This window comes from Cucurbita pepo, chromosome LG11, assembly GCF_002806865.2.
Source record: "Cucurbita pepo subsp. pepo cultivar mu-cu-16 chromosome LG11, ASM280686v2, whole genome shotgun sequence".
NCBI classification, from domain to species: Eukaryota; Viridiplantae; Streptophyta; class Magnoliopsida; order Cucurbitales; family Cucurbitaceae; genus Cucurbita; species Cucurbita pepo.
Genome location: NC_036648.1, coordinates 4,575,093 through 4,594,781, shown reverse-complemented (window position 1 = coordinate 4,594,781; position 19,689 = coordinate 4,575,093). Strand labels below are relative to the sequence as shown.

The 19,689-nt window shown below is 39.9% G+C and overlaps 1 protein-coding gene and 17 non-coding genes across 21 annotated transcripts; all 18 read right to left on the bottom strand.

Moving 5' to 3' along the window:
• Positions 1-89: 89 nt before the first annotated feature.
• On the bottom strand, positions 90-171 carry TRNAS-GCU. The gene has a single exon. It is a non-coding gene; the product is annotated as a tRNA-Ser (tRNA).
• Positions 172-3,944: 3,773 nt separating this feature from the next.
• On the bottom strand, positions 3,945-4,026 carry TRNAS-GCU. The gene has a single exon. It is a non-coding gene; the product is annotated as a tRNA-Ser (tRNA).
• Positions 4,027-4,128: 102 nt separating this feature from the next.
• TRNAS-GCU lies at positions 4,129-4,210 on the bottom strand. Its single transcript has one exon. It is a non-coding gene; the product is annotated as a tRNA-Ser (tRNA).
• Positions 4,211-4,312: 102 nt separating this feature from the next.
• On the bottom strand, positions 4,313-4,394 carry TRNAS-GCU. The gene has a single exon. It is a non-coding gene; the product is annotated as a tRNA-Ser (tRNA).
• Positions 4,395-4,496: 102 nt separating this feature from the next.
• On the bottom strand, positions 4,497-4,578 carry TRNAS-GCU. The gene has a single exon. It is a non-coding gene; the product is annotated as a tRNA-Ser (tRNA).
• Positions 4,579-4,676: 98 nt separating this feature from the next.
• TRNAS-GCU lies at positions 4,677-4,758 on the bottom strand. The gene has a single exon. It is a non-coding gene; the product is annotated as a tRNA-Ser (tRNA).
• Positions 4,759-10,195: 5,437 nt separating this feature from the next.
• On the bottom strand, positions 10,196-10,277 carry TRNAS-GCU. Its single transcript has one exon. It is a non-coding gene; the product is annotated as a tRNA-Ser (tRNA).
• Positions 10,278-10,377: 100 nt separating this feature from the next.
• Positions 10,378-10,459, bottom strand: TRNAS-GCU. The gene has a single exon. It is a non-coding gene; the product is annotated as a tRNA-Ser (tRNA).
• Positions 10,460-10,573: 114 nt separating this feature from the next.
• Positions 10,574-10,655, bottom strand: TRNAS-GCU. Its single transcript has one exon. It is a non-coding gene; the product is annotated as a tRNA-Ser (tRNA).
• A 101-nt stretch (positions 10,656-10,756) lies between these two features.
• On the bottom strand, positions 10,757-10,838 carry TRNAS-GCU. The gene has a single exon. It is a non-coding gene; the product is annotated as a tRNA-Ser (tRNA).
• A 114-nt stretch (positions 10,839-10,952) lies between these two features.
• On the bottom strand, positions 10,953-11,034 carry TRNAS-GCU. The gene has a single exon. It is a non-coding gene; the product is annotated as a tRNA-Ser (tRNA).
• A 114-nt stretch (positions 11,035-11,148) lies between these two features.
• Positions 11,149-11,230, bottom strand: TRNAS-GCU. Its single transcript has one exon. It is a non-coding gene; the product is annotated as a tRNA-Ser (tRNA).
• Positions 11,231-11,344: 114 nt separating this feature from the next.
• On the bottom strand, positions 11,345-11,426 carry TRNAS-GCU. The gene has a single exon. It is a non-coding gene; the product is annotated as a tRNA-Ser (tRNA).
• A 114-nt stretch (positions 11,427-11,540) lies between these two features.
• TRNAS-GCU lies at positions 11,541-11,622 on the bottom strand. Its single transcript has one exon. It is a non-coding gene; the product is annotated as a tRNA-Ser (tRNA).
• A 114-nt stretch (positions 11,623-11,736) lies between these two features.
• TRNAS-GCU lies at positions 11,737-11,818 on the bottom strand. The gene has a single exon. It is a non-coding gene; the product is annotated as a tRNA-Ser (tRNA).
• A 114-nt stretch (positions 11,819-11,932) lies between these two features.
• Positions 11,933-12,014, bottom strand: TRNAS-GCU. The gene has a single exon. It is a non-coding gene; the product is annotated as a tRNA-Ser (tRNA).
• A 101-nt stretch (positions 12,015-12,115) lies between these two features.
• Positions 12,116-12,197, bottom strand: TRNAS-GCU. Its single transcript has one exon. It is a non-coding gene; the product is annotated as a tRNA-Ser (tRNA).
• A 2,017-nt stretch (positions 12,198-14,214) lies between these two features.
• LOC111805400 (CBS domain-containing protein CBSX6-like) lies at positions 14,215-17,696 on the bottom strand. Of its 4 annotated transcripts, none has more exons than XM_023690479.1 (3): positions 17,289-17,696; positions 16,607-17,102; positions 14,215-15,300 (listed from the first exon to the last, which is right to left on the bottom strand). In XM_023690479.1, the coding sequence occupies exons 2-3, from the start codon at positions 16,945-16,947 to the stop codon at positions 14,367-14,369; spliced, it is 1,275 nt and encodes a 424-aa protein (XP_023546247.1). In that variant the 5' UTR covers positions 16,948-17,102; positions 17,289-17,696; the 3' UTR covers positions 14,215-14,366. The 4 variants fall into 4 exon arrangements, with proteins under 4 accessions (XP_023546247.1, XP_023546250.1, XP_023546249.1 ...); XM_023690482.1 differs by having other exon boundaries at positions 16,607-16,964; XM_023690481.1 differs by having other exon boundaries at positions 17,426-17,696.
• Positions 17,697-19,689: the final 1,993 nt, after the last annotated feature.

Below are 19,689 nucleotides of genomic sequence, written 5' to 3'. Positions count from 1 at the left end.
AATAGAGGTCTAAGCTATACAAAAATTTCAAAGTCAAACGTTCTCATTAACAAAGAAATGAGAAATAAAGAAAAAACAATTATAAAAATCGTCGCCTGAGAGATTCGAACTCTCGCGGGGAAACCCCATGTACTTAGCAGGCACACGCCTTAACCACTCGGCCAAAGCGACACATGTTTTTGGCAATAGAGGTCTAAGCTATACAAAAATTTCAAAGTCAAACGTTCTCATTAACAAAGAAATGAGAAATAAAGAAAAAACAATTATAGAAATCGTCGCCTGAGAGATTCGAACTCTCGCGGGGAAACCCCATGTACTTAGTGTCACAATCGCACTCTTGATGGCAGCGGACTTGTGATTGTGCGGCACTCACTTTCCAACGACAAGTGAGCTAAGCCAATTCATTCTTACGTCGCCTACGGCCAAGCGACGTATGCTCGAGCCTCTGGCCTCGGTTTAAGAGAAGGTTTTGGAAAACGAGGGCAGAGAGAGATTTTGAAAGAGACGTTATATAAGCAAGCAAGAGACAGCAACGACTCACAGTATATAACTAGTCATATCCCCCTCTAGTACATTCTGAGGCATTTCATGTCTAGAAGACCTAGACATGATTTTTTTCGAAACGTCATACTCCCTAGAAATAGAAAAGTAAAACACTAGAACATGGAAAGACATAAAGGCTTTGTCTTGTCATGGGCATGCGGCCATGGGCAACACGCCTTGAACGAGCATGACCGTGACATCCTCCCCCACCTAATTGGTTGACGTCTCTGTCAACTGACTATTTTCAAAGCTGGCGATGTGGGTGGCGGCGAAGTCCAGATCTTCAGCGCGTTCCCAACTGGTTTCCTCCGTAGGGAGATTCTTCCATTTGACAAGGAATTCGCGAATCTTCCGAACGAGTCTTCCTATCTTTCAAACTCTATGGGCTAAGATCTCCTCTATTTCTTTAGCGTCTCTTTGTTTCAGATCAATGCTCGGTCTCGTGATTACATTTCGCTGGTCGTCGTCTAGGTCAGGGTGATAGGGCTTCAAGTTGCTCAGATGAATTACTAGGTGAATTTTCATCCATGTGGATAGTGCAACTCTGTAGGAAGTCGCCCCAATCTTTTTAAGGACTTTAACCGGGCTTTCATATTTTCGAACTAATCTCTGGTCCTTTTGGCTGCGGAATCTGATCTGTTTTGGTCTCAACTTGATGAGAACTTGATCTCCTGCTCGGAATTGGAGGGGGCGACGCTTCTTGTCCGCCCAATTCTTCTTATGCTTGGAAGCTTTCTCCAAATATGCGCGGGCTATATCTGTTATCTACTTCCATTCTATGGTGAAATTCTGAGCTTGAGGGTTTTTTACTGCATAAGGATGATCAATAATATGGGGCAAAGCCGGTTGTCGTCCACTTACAATTTCGAAGGGGCTCTTTCTCGTAGACGAACTCGTCTGACAATTGAAACAGAATTGGGCGACATCTAGCAGTTGTATCTAGTTCTTCTGACGAGCGTCGATGAAGTGACGTAAGTATTCTTCGAGCAAGCAGTTGAACCGTTTCATCTGTCCATCGGTTTGAGGATGATAGCTCGAGGAGATATTTAAAGTCGTTCCCAAGAAGGCGAATAACTCGGTCCAGAATGTGCCGATGAATCTACCATCCCTATCGCTGATGATGCTCAATGGAATATCCCATAACTTTACAATGTGTTTGAAATATAGTTGGACTCTTAGTTCAGCTGAGCATAATTTGGGGGTGGGAACGAACGTCGCGTATTTTGAGAATCGGTCTACGACAACCAAGATGGCGTCATATTCCCCGACTTTTGGGAGGTGTGTTATAAAGTCTAGAGACACACTTTCCCAAGGCCTTGTTGGCACAGGTAGAGGTTCCAAGAGTCCCGAGACTTTGGTTTTCTCGACTTTGTCCTATTGTGAGGCACGTCTTGGTGTACTGCATGATGTCGTCTCGCATCTTTGGCCAGAAGTACCCATTTCGTTGCCACCCAAGGTGTCCGGCCCATAAGGTATCATGACATTCCTGAATAAGCTTCTTCCTCAGTTCTCCTGTTCTTGGAACGTATAATTTGTTTCCCTTTGTCATTAGAAGGTCACCCTCGACCCAAAACTTCTTTGGAAACTCGCTTCGTTCCCAAAATCTAGGAGTCTCTCGACGCTGGCAATTGGATCTTGAACCTTTTTCTCATGTATTTTTGTTTTGGCCCACAATTATAACCCATTTATAAAGAAAACTATCTTGTCTTTCTCTGATGTGCCCCTGATATCTAACATCAGGGTCGAGAACTGTCTAACATAGTCCCTTATGCTTCCAATTTGTTTTAGAGTTATTAGTTTTTTCATTGCCATGTGTTCTACGTTTTCAGTGAAGAATTGGTCCCTCAACTCTCTCTTGAGGTCTTCTCACGAGTCGATGGTGCACAATCCATTCTCGATGTCTTGCATCTTTGTACGCCACCAAAGTTTTGCATCGTCTATGAGATGCATTGAGGCTACTGTCACTTTTATGTCGTCGGTACAAGCCGTTGTGGCTTTGAAGTACTGTTCGACATCAAAGATGAAGTTCTCCAACTCTTTGGTGTCTCGGTTCCCTTTGAAGGGTCTGGGGTCTCGGAACTTCAATTTGTTGGATCCTGTATTAGTTTGCCCAACCATGATGTTGTCCACGGCTTTCATTGTCACCCCAATTCGGGTGTTCATGTCGGTCATCTTTTCTTGGATGGCATCGATCGTTGTTCTGAATTTGTCAGCTAATCCATTGAACAAACTCATCATTGTATTTTGTAGCACATCGAACTCTTCGCCACGTCCCTCCTTGTGCGCAATAGAGCTATTGGGGCTACCAGAAGGTCTTGAGCTGCTCGTAGGAGCAACTCTTTCTTCGAGCAAGGCCACTCGAAACATTAGTTCTGCGATTGGCAACCCATCCAGGCGGTTGCCCATTGCGTCAATTTGTACGACTTTTCCATTCAATTCCGTCACCCGTTCTTCCAGGAAGCGGATGGTGTTAGGGACTTCTTTGAGGAATAGCATTTCCTCCTCTATTAAAGTAAGTTGGTCGGCTTGTGATTTGGGTGTCGACTTTGTCGTCGACATAGTTTCGGTCTTTACTATGTCACGGAGCTAACAAAGCTCTAATACCACTTGTCACAATTGTACTCTTAATGGCAGCGGACTTGCGAATGTGCGACACTCACTTTCCAACGACAAGTGAGCTAAGCCAATTCATTCTTACGTCGCCTATGGCCAAGCGACGTATGCTCGAGCCTTTGGCCTCGGTTTAAGAGAAGGTTTTAAAAAACGAGGACAGAGAGAGATTTTCGAAAGAGAGATTTTGAAAGAGACGTTATATAAGAAAGCAAGAGAATAACAACAACGGCTCACGATATCTAACCTTGGGTAGGGAGAAGTTGACAACTTCATGTCTGGCATGCCTAGACATGATTTTTTCAAAACGTCATACTCCCTATAAATACAAAAGTAAAACAGTAGAACATGAAAGACATAAAGGGTTTGGCTTGTCTGGACATGCGGCGTGGGCAACACGCCTTGGACGAGCATGTGAAACTTAGCAAACACACGCCCAAACAACTCGGCCAAAGCGACATCTATTTTGTGCAATAGAGGTCTAGCGGCATGGGCAACACGCTTTGGACGAGCATGTGAAACTTAGCAGACACACGCCTTAACAACTCGGCCAAAGCGACATCTATTTTGTGCAATAGAGGTCTAAGCTATACAAAAATTTGAAAGTCAAACGTTTTCGTTAACAAAGAAATGAGAAATATTGAAAAAACAATTCTCTCAGGCACACACCTTAACTCGGCCAAAGCCACATATATTTTTGGCAATAGAGGTCTAAGCTCTACAAAAATTTCAAAGTCAAACGTTCTCATTAACAAAGAAATGAGAAATAAAGAACAAACAATAATAGAAATCGTCGCCTGAGAGATTTGAACTCTGGCGGGGAAACCCCATGTACTTAGCAGGCACACGCCTCAACCACTCGGCAAAAGCGACATATATTTTTGGCAATAGAGGTCTAAGCTCTACAAAAATTTCAAAGTCAAACGTTCTCATTAACAAAGAAATGAGAAATAAAGAACAAACAATAATAGAAATCGTCGCCTGAGAGATTTGAACTCTGGCGGGGAAACCCCATGTACTTAGCAGGCACACGCCTCAACCACTCGGCAAAAGCGACATATATTTTTGGTAATAGAGGTCTAAGCTCTACAAAAATTTCAAAGTCAAACGTTCTCATTAACAAAGAAATGAGAAATAAAGAACAAACAAAAATAGAAATCGTCGCCTGAGAGATTTGAACTCTCGCGGGGAAACTCCATGTACTTAGCAGGCACACACCTTAACCACTCGGCCAAAAAGACACATGTTTTTTGCAATAGAGGTCTAAGTTATACAAAAATTTCAAAGTCAAACGTTCTCATTAACAAAGAAATGAGAAATAAAGAAAAAGCAATTATAGAAATCGTCGCCTGAGAGATTCGAACTCTCGCGGGGAAACCCCATGTACTTAGCAGGCACACGCCTTAACCACTCGGCCAAAGCGACACATGTTTTTGGCAATAGAGGTCTAAGCTATACAAAAATTTCAAAGTCAAACGTTCTAACAAAGAAATGAGAAATAAAGAAAAAATAATTATAGAAATCGTCGCATGAGAGATTCGAACTCTCGCGGGAAAACCCCATGTACTTAGCAAGCACACATCTTAACCACTCAGCCAAAGCGACACATATTTTAAGCAATAGAGGTCTAAGCTATACAAAAATTTCAAAGTCAAACGTTCTCATTAACAAAAAAATGAGAAATAAAGAAAAAATAATTATAGAAATTGTCGCCAGAGAGATTCGAACTCTCACGGGGAAACCCCATGTACTTAGTGTTACAATCGCACTCTTGATGGCAGCGGACTTGCGATTGTGCAGCACTCACTTTCCATTGACAAGTGAGCTAAGCCAATTCGTTCTTACATCGCATACGGCCAAGCGACGTGTGCTCGAGCCTCTGGCCTCGATTTAAGAGAAGTTTTTAGAAAACGAGGGCAGAGAGAGATTTTAAAAGAGACGTTATATAAGCAAGCAAGAGAGTAACAGCAACGGCTCATAGTATATAACTAGTCATATCCCCCTCTAGTACATTCTGAGGCATTTCATGTCTAGCAAGCCTAGACATGATTTTTTTCGAAACGTCATACTCCCTAGAAATAGAAAAGTAAAACACTAGAACATGGAAAAACATAAAGTCTTCGGCTTGTCATGGGCACGCAGCCATGGGCAACACGCCTTGATCAAGCATGACCGTGACATCCTCCCCACCTATTTTTAAACCTGACGATGTAGGTGGCGGCGGAGTCCAAATCTTCAGCGTTCTCAGCTGGTTTCCTCCGTAGGGAGATTCTTCCATTTGACAAGGAATTCACGAATCTTCCGTACGAGTCTTCCTATCTTCCTAACTCTGTCGACTACGATCTCCTCTATTTCTTTGGTGTCTCTTTGTTTCGGATCAATGCTCGGTCTCGTAATTACATTTTGTTGGTCGTCGTCTGGGTCAGGGTGATAGGGCTTCAAGTTGCTCAGATGAATTACTGGGTGGATTTTCATCCATGTGGGTACCGTAACTCTGTAGGAAGTAGCCTCGATCTTTTTAAGGACTTCAACCGTGCCTTCATATTTTCGAACTAATCTCTGGTCCTTTCGACTGTGGAATCTGATCTGTTTTGGTCTCAACTTGATGAGGACTTGGTCTCCTGCTCGGAATTGGAGGGGGCGACGCTTCTTGTCAGCTCGCTTCTTCTTATGCTTGGAAGTTGATACATGTTTGTGCGAAGGCACATTTTTCTTTCTTGACGTACAACTGATTCTGTCGCAGCTTGTTAAACACTAGCTTCAGGTGCACCTTGTGCTCCACGAGAGTTGTGTTGTATATAACTATGTCGTCGAGGTATACTATGACGAACAGATCTAAGTATTCATGGAAAACTGGTTCATTAACGTGCAGAACGTAGCTGGGGCGTTTGTCAAATCAAAGGGCATTACCAGGAATTCAAAGGCCCATATCTTGTTACACACGTCGTCTTGGGCTCGTCCCCTTCGGCGATACGTACTTGGTAGTACCCTGATCGTAAGTCTAACTTCATGAAGTTTTTGGCCCCGTGAAGCTGGTCAAACAAATCGGATATTATCGGTAGTGGGTATTTGTTGCACAACGTCACCTTGCTTAAGGCTCTATAATCTATGCACAGACGCAACGTCCCATCCTTCTTTTTCTAAAATAGTACGGGGGCTCCGTAAGGTGCCTTTGCCGGGTGGATGAATCATGTCGTCAACAACTCATCTAGTTGTTTCCTCAATTCGGCTAGCGCAGGGGGAGCCATCCGGTATGCGTTCTTTGCTTGGGGTTTAACCCCGGGAGGAGTTCAATTTCTTGATCAATGCCTCGACGGGGTGGTAGTGTTTGTAGTAAGCTCTCTGGCATTATGTTAACATAAATGTCTAGTACATCCTTGATTTGGCTTGAAACAGTTTCTTTAGTGATCATTTCTTCCATTAGTGGTATAGCCATAAATGTAGGTTTCTCTCGTGCGAGTCCTATTTTCAATTGTATGGCCGAGATCATTCTAAGATTACCTGGTTGCTTGATGCTTGCAGGTATCACTGTGGCGTTGTGATCGGTGATGTAACGACCCGAAATTTTCTACTTAATTTAAGGTCGCTACTATATACGTACCATAAACATTAAATGTGGAAGACTTCATTTAAATTCCATAAAACATAACCTTTATCTTAAAACACAGCCATGGACTTACGTGTTTCGAAAACATCTTTAAAACGACACAACAAAAGACTAAATAAAATGAATAAGAGTTTAAGTTTAAAAAACATCCTATTCTAGCCTAAGACTAAGAAAATAAATATCACTACCCTATGCATGCGCCATGGTCTCGAGTTGCGATGTCGTCGTCAGCCGTATAGGAGTGCCTTGTCTTAACCTGAAAAAGTAAAGTAACACGAGGCTTGAGTATTTCTAGAATACTCAGTAAGTGACCCCCTTATCGGAGTTATGCAACAATCACATGCAATGAAATGATGGGACCTATCTTTCGTTTCGTTTCATTTTCCCTACGGTGTAATCNCTTTTCCTATAATTCATATAAAATTACAACCTAAATCATTGAAACAATTGANTCCTATAATTCATATAAAATTACAACCTAAATCATTGAAACAATTGAGTAGATCTAAATCATTCCAACAATTTAGTAGATCTAAAATATAATTGGTTGTGATTTCCTAAACTCATACAGAATTCTTTTTATTTAATCTCTAATTCCAAACTAAATAACGGTAACCAAATTAATATTATTTAATAAAATAAAAGGAAGATTTAACATACTACCTCATCAAATGACATATCTCCTGGAGCGAACTAAGTCTGTTTAAACCTTTTGCTTTTTTCTATTTGTTTTTATAGGAAGAAGAATTCTAGGTAAATCTGTCGTTGTTCTTACAGAAAAGAAATTCCTGATTTCTTACCGGATTTATTCTTAGGGAAGGAGTGGTGAGAGATTGAAGGAAGGAGGAGGGATCGGTTACCAAATGTTTTTCTTCTTTTAATTTTTATTTATTTATTTATTATTTTATTATTTTAACTACTTTTTTTTATAATTATTTTTATTTGTTTATTTCTTTATTTATTTTTCGGCTATTACAACTGATCACCAAGCATTTCGTAAGTGGCATTGGGATAACTTTGTGTTCTTGTAGGAAGTCCATCTCAAGTACCACGTCGAAGTCATCCATGCGAACCATGACAAGGTTCATTTCTCCTGTCCAGGTCCCTAATTTGAAGGGGACTCTTTTAGATACTCCCACAGCAAGACCTCGGAGTTGACAGATTTCATTTTTTCGGGGTTCTTTTCTATGGCGAGTCCCAATTTTCGTGCTTCTTGGTCGGCGATGAAATTTTGGGTCGCACCTGAGTCTATCAAGGTGCTCTTGCTTGGTCGGGAGTTTATTGTTGCATCTACGAACATGTGCCCTTTCTCTATTATCTCCATTCGGTCGACCTTTCGTTGGAGGGCTAAAAATAATTTAAAGGCACCCATTTGGGGGTTGTCCTGATCTTCCCTCCTGTTTGGCGTAGTCTCGACTCCTGTGTCATTGCTCTCTTGAATGGACACTTGGAGTGCACTGAGAGAGGTCTGATGAGGACAGTAGGACAGTCTGTGGGGGCCTTTACACAACAGGCATTGTAAAGGTGTCGTCGGGTAGTTCTTTTGAGGGTAAGGTCCTCGAGATGTCCCCGCTTGGTTATTCTGAGGAGGTCTATCTGTCCACCCACTTGATCTGTCATTACTTCCGTTTAGTCTATTGGGGCCTTCATTTCGATGACCTAGCGATCTATATGTTTTGCCCCCAGTGTTTGGGGCCTATGTCGTTTTTCTTTGGAAACTCGCTTCGTTCCCAAAGTCTAGGAGTCTCTCGATGCTGGCAATTGCAGTAGCTAGATCTTGAATCTTTTTCTCATATATTTTTGTTTTGGCCCACAATTATAACCCATTTATAAAGAAAAATATCTTGTCTTTCTCTGATGTGCCCCTGATATCTAGCATCAGGGTCGAGAACTGTCTGACATAGTCCCTTATGCTTCCAGTTTGTTTCAGAGTTATTAGTTTTTCTATTGCCATGTGTTCTACGTTTTCGGGGAAGAATTGGTCTCTCAACTCTCTCTTGAGGTCTTCTCACGAGTCGATGGTGCACAATCCATTCTCGATGTCTTGCACCTTTGTACGCCACCAAAGTTTTGCATCGTCTATGAGATGCATTGAGGCTACTGTCACTTTTATGTCGTCAGTACAAGCCGTTGTGGCTTTGAAGTACTGTTCGACATCAAAGATGAAGTTCTCCAACTCTTTGGTGTCTCGGTTCCCTTTGAAGGGTCTAGGGTCTGGGAACTTCAGTTTGTTGGATCATGTATTAGTTTGCCTAGCCGTGACGTTGTCCACTACTTTCATTGTCACCCCAATTCGGGTGTTCATGTAGGCCATCTTTTCTTGGATGGCATCGATCGTTGTTCTGAATTCATCAGCTAATCCATTGAACAAACTCATCATTGTATTTTGTAGCACATCGAACTCTTCGCCACGTCCCTTCTTGTGCGCAACAGAGCTATCAGGGCTACTAGAAGGTCTTGAGCTGCTCGTAGGAGCAACTCTTTCTTCGAGTGAGGCCACTCGAAACATTAGTTCCGCGATTGGCAACCCATCCAGGCGGTTGCCCATTGCGTCAATTTGTACGACTTTTCCATTCAATTCCGTCACCCGTTCTTCCAGGAAACGGATGGTGTCAGGGACTTCTTTGAGGAATAGCATTTTCTCCTCTATTAAAGTAAGTCGGTCGGCTTATGATTTGGGTGTCGACTTTGTCGTTGACATAGTTTCGGTCTTTGCTATGTCACGGAGCTAACAAAGCTCTGATACCACTTGTCACAATCGCACTCTTAATGGCAGCAGACTTGCGATTGTGCGGCACTCACTTTCCAACGACAAGTGAGCTAAGCCAATTCATTTTTACGTCGCCTACGGCCAAGCGACGTATGCTCGAACCTTTGGCCTCGGTTTAAGAGAAGGTTTTAGAAAACGAGGGCAGAGAGAGATTTTCGAAAGAGAGATTTTGAAAGAGACGTTATATAAGCAAGCAAGAGAGTAACAACAACGGCTCATAGTATATAACCTTGGGTAGGGAGAAGTTTACAACTTCATGTCTGGTAGGCCTAGACATTTTTCCAAAACGTCATATTCCCTAGAAATACAAAAGTAAGACAATAAAACGTCATATTCCCTAGAAATACAAAAGTAAGACAATAGAACATGGAAAGCGTCATATTCCCTAGAAATACAAAAGTAAGACAGTAGAACATGGAAAGCGTCATTCCCTAGAAATACAAAAGTAAGACGGTAAAACGTCATTTTCCCTAGAAATACAAAAGTAAGAGAGTAGAACATAAAGGGTTTGGCTTGTGTGGGCAAAAATAAGAAATAAAGAAAAAAACAATTATACAAATCGTTGCCTGAGAGATTCGAAGTCTCGGGGAAGTAGAACATGGAAAGACATAAAAGGTTTGGCTTGTGTGGGCATGAGAAATAAAGAAAAAAACAATTATAGAAATTGTCACCTGAGAGATTCGAACTCTCAGGGGGGAACCCCATGTACTTAGCAGGCACACGCCTTAACCACTCGGCCAAAGCGACACATGTTTTTGGCAATAGAGGTCTAAGCTATACAAAAATTTCAAAGTCAAACGTTCTAACAAAGAAATGAGAAATAAAGAAAAAAAATAGTTATAGAAATCGTCGCCTGAGAGATTCGAACTCTCGCGGGGAAACCCAATGTACTTAGCAGGCACACGCCTTAACCACTCGGCCAAAGCGACACATATTTTTGGCAATAGAGGTCTAAGCTATACAAAAATTTGAAAGTCAAACGTTCTCATTAACAAATACAATAAATACAAATCTACGAGAAATGAAGAAAAAAAAATTAAAATCGTCGCCTGAGAGATTCGAACTCTCGCGGGGAAACCCCATGTACTTAGCAGGCACACGCCTTAACCACTCGGCCAAAGCGACACATGTTTTTGGCAATAGAGGTCTAAGCTATACAAAAATTTCAAAGTCAAACGTTCTAACAAAGAAATGAGAAATAAAGAAAAAAAAATAGTTATAAAAATCATCGCCTGAGAGATTCGAACTCTCGCGGGGAAACCCCATGTACTTAGCAGGCACACGCCTTAACCACTCGGCCAAAGCGACACATGTTTTTGGCAATAGAGGTCTAAGCTATACAAAAATTTGAAAGTCAAACTTTCTCATTAACAAATACAATAAATACAAATCTACGAGAAATGAAGAAAAAAAAATTAAAATCGTCGCCTGAGAGATTCGAACTCTCGCGGGGAAACCCCATGTACTTAGCAGGCACACGCCTTAACCACTCGGCCAAAGCGACACATATTTTTGGCAATAGAGGTCTAAGCTATACAAAAATTTGAAAGTCAAACGTTCTCATTAACAAATACAATAAATACAAATCTACGAGAAATGAAGAAAAAAAAATTAAAATCGTCGCCTGAGAGATTCGAACTCTCGCGGGGAAACCCCATGTACTTAGCAGGCACACGCCTTAACCACTCGGCCAAAGCGACACATATTTTTGGCAATAGAGGTCTAAGCTATACAAAAATTTGAAAGTCAAACGTTCTCATTAACAAATACAATAAATACAAATCTACGAGAAATGAAGAAAAAAAAATTAAAATCGTCGCCTGAGAGATTCGAACTCTCGCGGGGAAACCCCATGTACTTAGCAGGCACACGCCTTAACCACTCGGCCAAAGCGACACATATTTTTGGCAATAGAGGTCTAAGCTATACAAAAATTTGAAAGTCAAACGTTCTCATTAACAAATACAATAAATACAAATCTACGAGAAATGAAGAAAAAAAAATTAAAATCGTCGCCTGAGAGATTCGAACTCTCGCGGGGAAACCCCATGTACTTAGCAGGCACACGCCTTAACCACTCGGCCAAAGCGACACATATTTTTGGCAATAGAGGTCTAAGCTATACAAAAATTTGAAAGTCAAACGTTCTCATTAACAAATACAATAAATACAAATCTACGAGAAATGAAGAAAAAAAAATTAAAATCGTCGCCTGAGAGATTCGAACTCTCGCGGGGAAACCCCATGTACTTAGCAGGCACACGCCTTAACCACTCGGCCAAAGCGACACATATTTTTGGCAATAGAGGTCTAAGCTATACAAAAATTTGAAAGTCAAACGTTCTCATTAACAAATACAATAAATACAAATCTACGAGAAATGAAGAAAAAAAAATTAAAATCGTCGCCTGAGAGATTCGAACTCTCGCGGGGAAACCCCATGTACTTAGCAGGCACACGCCTTAACCACTCGGCCAAAGCGACACATGTTTTTGGCAATAGAGGTCTAAGCTATACAAAAATTTCAAAGTCAAACGTTCTAACAAAGAAATGAGAAATAAAGAAAAAAAAATAATTATAAAAATCGTCGCCTGAGAGATTCGAACTCTCGCGGGGAAACCCCATGTACTTAGCAGGCACACGCCTTAACCACTCGGCCAAAGCGACACATGTTTTTGGCAATAGAAGTCTAAGCTATACAAAAATTTCAAAGTCAAACGTTCTAACAAAGAAATGAGAAATAAAGAAAAAATAATTATAGAAATCGTCACGTGAGAGATTCGAACTCTCACGGGAAAACCCCATGTACTTAGCAAGCACACATCTTAACCACTCAGCCAAAGCAACACATATTTTAAACAATAGAGGTCTAAGCTATACAAAAATTTCAATGTCAAACATTCTCATTAACAAAAAAATGAGAAATAAAGAAAAAACAATTATAGAAATCGTCGCCTAGAGATTCGAACTCTCGCCGGGAAACCCCATGTACTTAGCATAGATTCAAACTTCTCTTGTAACCACGGGAAGTTGTTTCCTATATTTTGTCTTCATCGAATTGTTTGTTGAAAATTTTTGTGTTCTTAGGTGGAGTTGGAATTCATATCATTGTTGTTTTTTCTCTTGTATACTGCAATGGATCAAAACTAATAACGATGTTAGCCAGTTGAGAGTCGTTGATTTACATATCCAACTATAGGTACTTGTAGGCTTGGATGTTGCCATGTTTCCTTTACCTCGTTTGGTATGCAGCTATAAAGTATACTTAATGTGTTCCAACTCGAACTTTTTGGAAGTTACAAGTGATGTTGTTACGGGTTTAAGTATGCGGTCAAGTTATGGATCTCTCGTAAGTGGAGGTAGAAGGTGTTTGTGTAGGTCGAAAGAAGAGTATTATGCATGTTTATCAAGCATATGAGTGCAGGTCGTATATAGTTGATTTGTTTAGCCGTACACGTCTCAATGACAACAAGATTGTCGATACTTCTCTTGAGATCAATGTTCAATACTCTCCGTCATATGGACTTTGTCGTATCCTCGTTTATATCATACTATTGTTGGAAGCTTGATCGATCTTACTGTGACTCGTCTAACTGTTGTGTATTTAATCAATTTGGTTCATCAATTCGGTTCTTACAAATGTTCATTGGGTTTTTACTCTTCATGTTGTTAGGTGTCTTTGAAATACTCCGTTTTAGAGTCTCTTATTTTCTTTCACATTATCTTCGAGACACAACTTTAGATTTATGTGCTACACGAATGCTAAATTAAATACTGTGTATAGTTTTTTATGAGCAAACCAAGCACATTGAAATTTATTGTAACAGCCCAAGGCTTACCGCTACCCGATAATGTCCTCTTTGGGCTTTCTCTTTTGGGTTTTCCCTTTCAGGCTTCTACTCAAGGTTTTTAAAACGCGTTTACTAGGGAGAAGTTTCCACATCCCCTCTACAACTGATGTGGGATCTCACAGTTCACCCCCCTTCGGGGCCCAGTGTCCTCGTTGGCACTCATTCCTCTCTCCCATTCCCTTTCAGGCTTCCACTCAAGGTTTTTAAAACGCTACTAGGGAGAGGTTTCCACATCCCCTCTACAACTGATGTGGGATCTCACAGTTCGAGATTTCTCTTTTGGGCTTTCCTTTTCAGGCTTCCACTCAAGGTTTTTAAAACGCATCTACTAGGGAAAGGTTTCCACATCCCCTCTACAATTGATGTGAGATCTCACAGTTCACTCCCTTCAGGACCCAGTGTCCTCATTGACACTCGTTCCTCTCTCCAACTGGGATCTCACAATCCACCTCTCTTCGGGGCTAACATTCTCGCTGGCACATCGCTCAGTTTTCACCCCATTCAAGACTAAACATCCTTACATCCTTACTGACACACCGCTCGACATCTGGCTCTGATACCATCTGTAACCAAACCAAAGCAAGCATGGTCAACTTTGTAAAAGTGAGATTCAAAGGTCATAATAATGAAATTAAGTTTCAGGGAGATTCAAATTAAGTTTCAGGGAGATTCAATAGAATGAAATAGTTCCGGGGAGATTCAAAGTTTCATAATAGTGAAAAAGAATATAATATCTATTTACATCATTTTTCCCATATTAGTTTGGATTTCAAGTCTTATGTTCATCCAAAGTTTCAAATGGAAATGTGCAGTGTGTTTGTTCTCAAGAAACATTTTAGTACAAACTAGCAGTAGATACCATTCCATTAACAACGATAATTGTCAAAAATTTATGAGAGATTAAGGCAAACAAGTTTACAACAACCTCAAATCTCTCTCATACACGAGGCGTTTATATTATATAACAAGTACGAAAAGCAATATATTAGATCTGAATAGAATTTCCAAGCGTCTCGAAGGATCGATTAGCTCGTATAAACGACCTAGGTTGCTTCGTAACTGCAGCTAAAATATCAGCATAACCCACAACTCCAACCAAAATTTCATCATTTTCATCCTCAGTTACCCACACATGGCTTGCCTTATGAGAAAGCATCTGAGCCATAACAGCAGCCAATGAACTTGTTACTTTACATGTCAAAGGAGCACTTCTGCCCCGGTACATGCTCCGACTGATCCTCAATGCCGGGCTCGATGGCTTGAATCCGATGCTTCTACTGCTGAATTTCCTTACCCGTTTTTCGCCACCAGCTTTAGCACGGTCGTTCTCGCCACCGTTAGCATTGGTGGATAGATCTGGGACGATACGTGAGGCCATGTTGTCTTCCGCCCCCATCACAAACTGCCCAGCAGAAAGATTGGCTAAAGCCCAAGCAGCAGCCAAGTAATTGCATTTCCAGAGTTTGGAGGCTGAGATCTCTCCAATGATCCTGTATTGATTATCATGCATGTTTTCCACCACAGCAACTGCAGTAGGATCATCTGGAAGCTTATGAGTGATATCGATCGCAGGAGTCAAGGCGTCGATCGAGCAGTAGTTTGGGTTGATGACCCCTAGTGTAGAGATGGAGGATAGAGGGAGAGGAGCAAGGGCTCCGAGACAACCGATAAGGAAACGGATGACATCTTCTCTTGAGAGACAACAAAACTTATCGTGACAAGTAGATGTCGAAGACGACGATGGGTGGTTAGCATTTACATTGAGGTTATTGCTGCTACCAACAGAGGTATCAACGTTCTTCAACCACTTACCATTATAGAGAACGGAAAACCGTTTGCTCATTCCTTTCCACACCACACTTTTTCGGATTAGAAGACGCCTCACACCTTGCTTCATCATTTCTAATGCATCAATCAATCTTTTACATGGACAGATCAAGAGGTTAAATCAATTGAATGCCACACCCACGCAGTAAATGAAGTGAAAAATACACGGGAATGCAAGAACAGGACACCCCAAGAAGAGGCTAACTAATCCAGGAAATGGCTACAATCAAGCAAAATAAGACTTCAATGAAAGTTATAAAAAAGTTTAAACACGAAAACCTAAAGAGAAGCACGGAATCTAATAAGGGATCACAACTCTCCTACAGATCTTTCAACCCCTCTAAAAATTCTAGTTGCTTGAGTCAAAAGCATCTGAAAGGATCTAAACCACAGTGAGTTCAGAAACGAGAGAGAAAAACATTTCGTGGTCGTACTCACAGATCTTACCTTATGAATCTATGAACAATTCTAATATCAAAACGGAATATGAAATCCCACATCTGTTGGGGAGGAGAACGAAACATTTTTATAAGGGTTTCCTTTTTCATTATCTTTTCATATAACAATGAAAAGTGTTTCTGTTTCTAGATATATAAATAAATCGCCTTGTGAGATCCACGTCGGTTGGGGAGGAGAACGAAATTTTTTTTATAAGGGTGTGAAAACCCCTCCCTAGCAGACGCGTTTTAAAAACCTTGAGCGGAAGTCTGAAAGGAAAAGCCCTAAGAGGACAATATCTGCTAGCAGTGAGCTTAGACAGTTACAAATGGTATCAGAGTCAGACATCGAACGATGTGTCAGTGAGGAGGTTGAGCCCCGAAGGGGGGGTAGACATGAGGCGGTGTGGCAGCTAGGACGCTGGGCCCGAAGGGGGGTGAATTGAGACTCCCACATCGATTGGAGAAGGGAACGAGTGTCAGCGAAAACGTTGGGCCCCACATTGGTTGGGAGGAGAACAAAACAATTTTTATAAGGGTTTGGAAATCTCTCCCTAGCAGACGCGTTTTAAAAACCTTGAGGGGAAAGCTCAAAGAGAACAATATCTACTAGCGGTGGGCTTGAGCCGTTACATCAATACATCAATACACTTTGAAAAAAGAACTTTTTGTTAAACAATCATAACTCATAAGACCCATAACACTGAAAACTAGTCAAAAACAGTGAAAAATAATCAAAAGTTCACAGGCATATAGATTGCAATAGGATCAAAATTCTGGAAAAAGAAAAAAGAAACAGTATAGAACTACTTTTGGTAGCATCCAATAGAAGCACTTCAAGAACAATTTACAAAATTCCATCAACCAAACATAGAACAAGCCTCTTAAATTCTAATCACATGATCAATTATTAACAAAACAAAACACCATAGACATTAACATATGAAACAAAGAGGCTAACCTTGTTGCAGGATCGACCTGTCTCAATAACGAATGGTTGGGAACTACAGCCTCCGAAACTGGGGTCTTCATTGCCCTATCTTGATCCTTTTGATTCTCCGTTCGAGCCAGAAAGGCAACGATATCCAAAGACGAGAGAATTCCCACAAATCTCTGCTGTTTCATTTCAGCATTCTCAATAATTCCAAGACTTTTCCTCTTCCAAATTGGTATCCCACACTCTGTCGACTCTCCAATCACCCGAATTGCCGTTTCAATCGTCTCCGTCTCATAAAACTCAACCATCTCCGGCTTTCCTACAGTCAGATCCCCAACCACATGATACAAAAACACTGATGCCATGATAACTCTTCACCTCTCTGCAATAAACCCAACCAAAATCTAAAGAATCCAATCTTATAACATCAATCTTCAACACAAATCTCCTCAAACAATCCAAGATCAGTATCAACAGCGCATGCAGGGCACTGATTTCCAGGAAATCCAGGATTAAAAATCTATACAGAACAAAAAAAAAAAATGGAAAGATTCTTCACTTCTTCTCCGATTTCAGATCCAACATGACAATTATTCAATTAAAAAAAAAAAAAAAAAAAAACCCTAAGTACAAGAATCAAGAATAAGATGATATTAAATTAAACTCCGCAGACAGCAACAAAAAAGATGAGCGTAAAGGAAAGTACCGAGGCTCGCATCGTTAGGTTTCAAATTTCTCGGGAACCGAACGGCGGAGAGAGAGAGATAGAGAGAAACCGGAAAACCCGGTGAAAGGGGCAAAAGCTATAAAAGGGAATGAAGGAAAATAAGCAAGAGATCAAACCCAGTAATAGACAATCTACAGAGCCTCAAAAACAAGGAGCAAAGAGAATCCGCCATTGATGATGAAGAACCGATTGGAAGAAGGTACAGAGTGAATGTCCATGAAAAATCGCTCGATCAGCTCAAACCCACCACCCAACAACGCAACAAAAACAACAAGAAACAGTTAGTGGATAGCTCTGTCAATCGACGCAGAAGAATTCAGAGAAGAATATGATCATTTTCCTCGTAGAAAGAGGCCAGAGTTCGCAATCAATGTGGAAATTTGAACATTCGCCTCAATAAAAAGTAATTATTACTTATTATATAATATTTTTTTTATATATATTTTACAAATTAATATTTTAATTTTATTAAAAATAAAATTTTAAATAAATACCCCGAACCAACCAAAGTTTATAGTTCGGTTGGATTCCGTTGTTTGGATTGAAAAGATTGGTCATTCGAACAATTGAGCTGAATCTAAAAATGTCTCATTCGTTCCGATCCAATCAAATCTACAGACACTCGTAATTTTTATTTCTAATAAATTTGTTTAATTGTATTAATTTATATCTTAAATGAAAAGTTCATCGGATCAATTTTTTATTTCATTTTAATTTTTACCGTAAATTTTGTTAATTATTATCGTTTGAAATTAAATTATATTTTAAATAGAAAAATTATGACATTTTTGTAATTTTCTTATTGTCTAAAACTTATTATTTGAACACAAATTTTAACAATTTAACGTGCAAATTTCATCCTTATAATTATTATTTTTTTTATATAAAAAAATTATTACAAATTAGCAATATTTTGCACACCAAAATTTTAAATAAATACCCCGAACCAACCAAAGTTTATAGTTTGGTTGGATTCCGTTGTTTGGATTGAAAAGATTGATCATTCGAACAATTGAGCTGAATCTAAAAATGTCTCGTTCGTTCCGATCCAATCAAATCTACAGACACTCGTAATTTTTATCTCTAATAAATTTGTTTAATTGTATTAATTTATATCTTAAATGAAAAGTTGATACAATCAATTTTTTATTTCATTTAAATTTTTACCGTAAATTTTGTTATTTATTATCGTTTGAAATTAAATTATATTTTAAATAGAAAAATTATGAAATTTTTGTAATTTTATTATTGTCTAAAACTTATTATTTGAACACAAATTTTAACAATTTAACGTGCAAATTTCATCCTTATAATGAATTTTTTTTTATAAAAAAATTATTACAAATTAGCAATATTTTGCACACCAACCTAGCCCATGGTTCAAATTCAAGTTAAGCCCAAAAAGCACATGAGCCCAGCCCCAACACTGCATACGAGCCCAACGTTCTCAACCCAGACTAGCAACCCATCAGCCTGAGCCCACGTAGGTCACAAAACCTGCATGCGAACAACCCTGTAATGACCCAAGCCCAGGATTCGGATCAGGATTCAGAATCCGGATTCAATACCTATGACTCCGACATTACTTGCATCTCCTGCGACATGGTAATTTACTTACTATCTCAACATCAACACAAGTCATTTCTGCATGTTTTGTCCTCACTCCCATGTATCTAAATAAAACTATTAGGAGGTCATCTATCATAGAATATGGATTTCTCTTTATTTCTTTTAAGCATTTCATAGTCATCTGATTCTTAGAATCGCTCTCATTCAAATGTGGTATCGGTTCATTCATGTACCCCTCATTTACTTGGGTGTTACAATAACGGTCCACACATGCTACTCCATCCTGGTTAATTCTTCCCAGTTATGACCCACATCTTGGTTCGACCCTTCGCACTACTTCACTTCGCCCCGCTTAGCCGTTTAGATGGAACCATTTTTTTTATGTAAAATAAGCCCATTAGAGGTTACATAGAGCTACTCCTTTGGATAGTTAAACAAATTTTAGAACTATTTAGATTTTATTCGGGATAGTTAAGTGATGTTAGGTCTGTGATAGGCTCTAAGTTTAATTTGTTTGAATGAGTGAAACATCATAAGTGAAATTGGACTTATGAAGCTGAAACTAGGAACGTTCAACCAAAGTAAACTTACGAGCACCAATTTGAGCTTAAATGATAAATAGACTCACTATTAGAATGCTCACCGGCTAGTTGGATGAAATTATTATGTTGTATAGTTCACATGTATATTGCTTATTGCATGTTATATGATAATGATACGACAATATCATACAAATGTGGAGGTCCGTTATTCCGTTTCTATCAAGTGTATGTTTTCTTTTTTAAATTCTAATTGAACACTCAGTCTACTT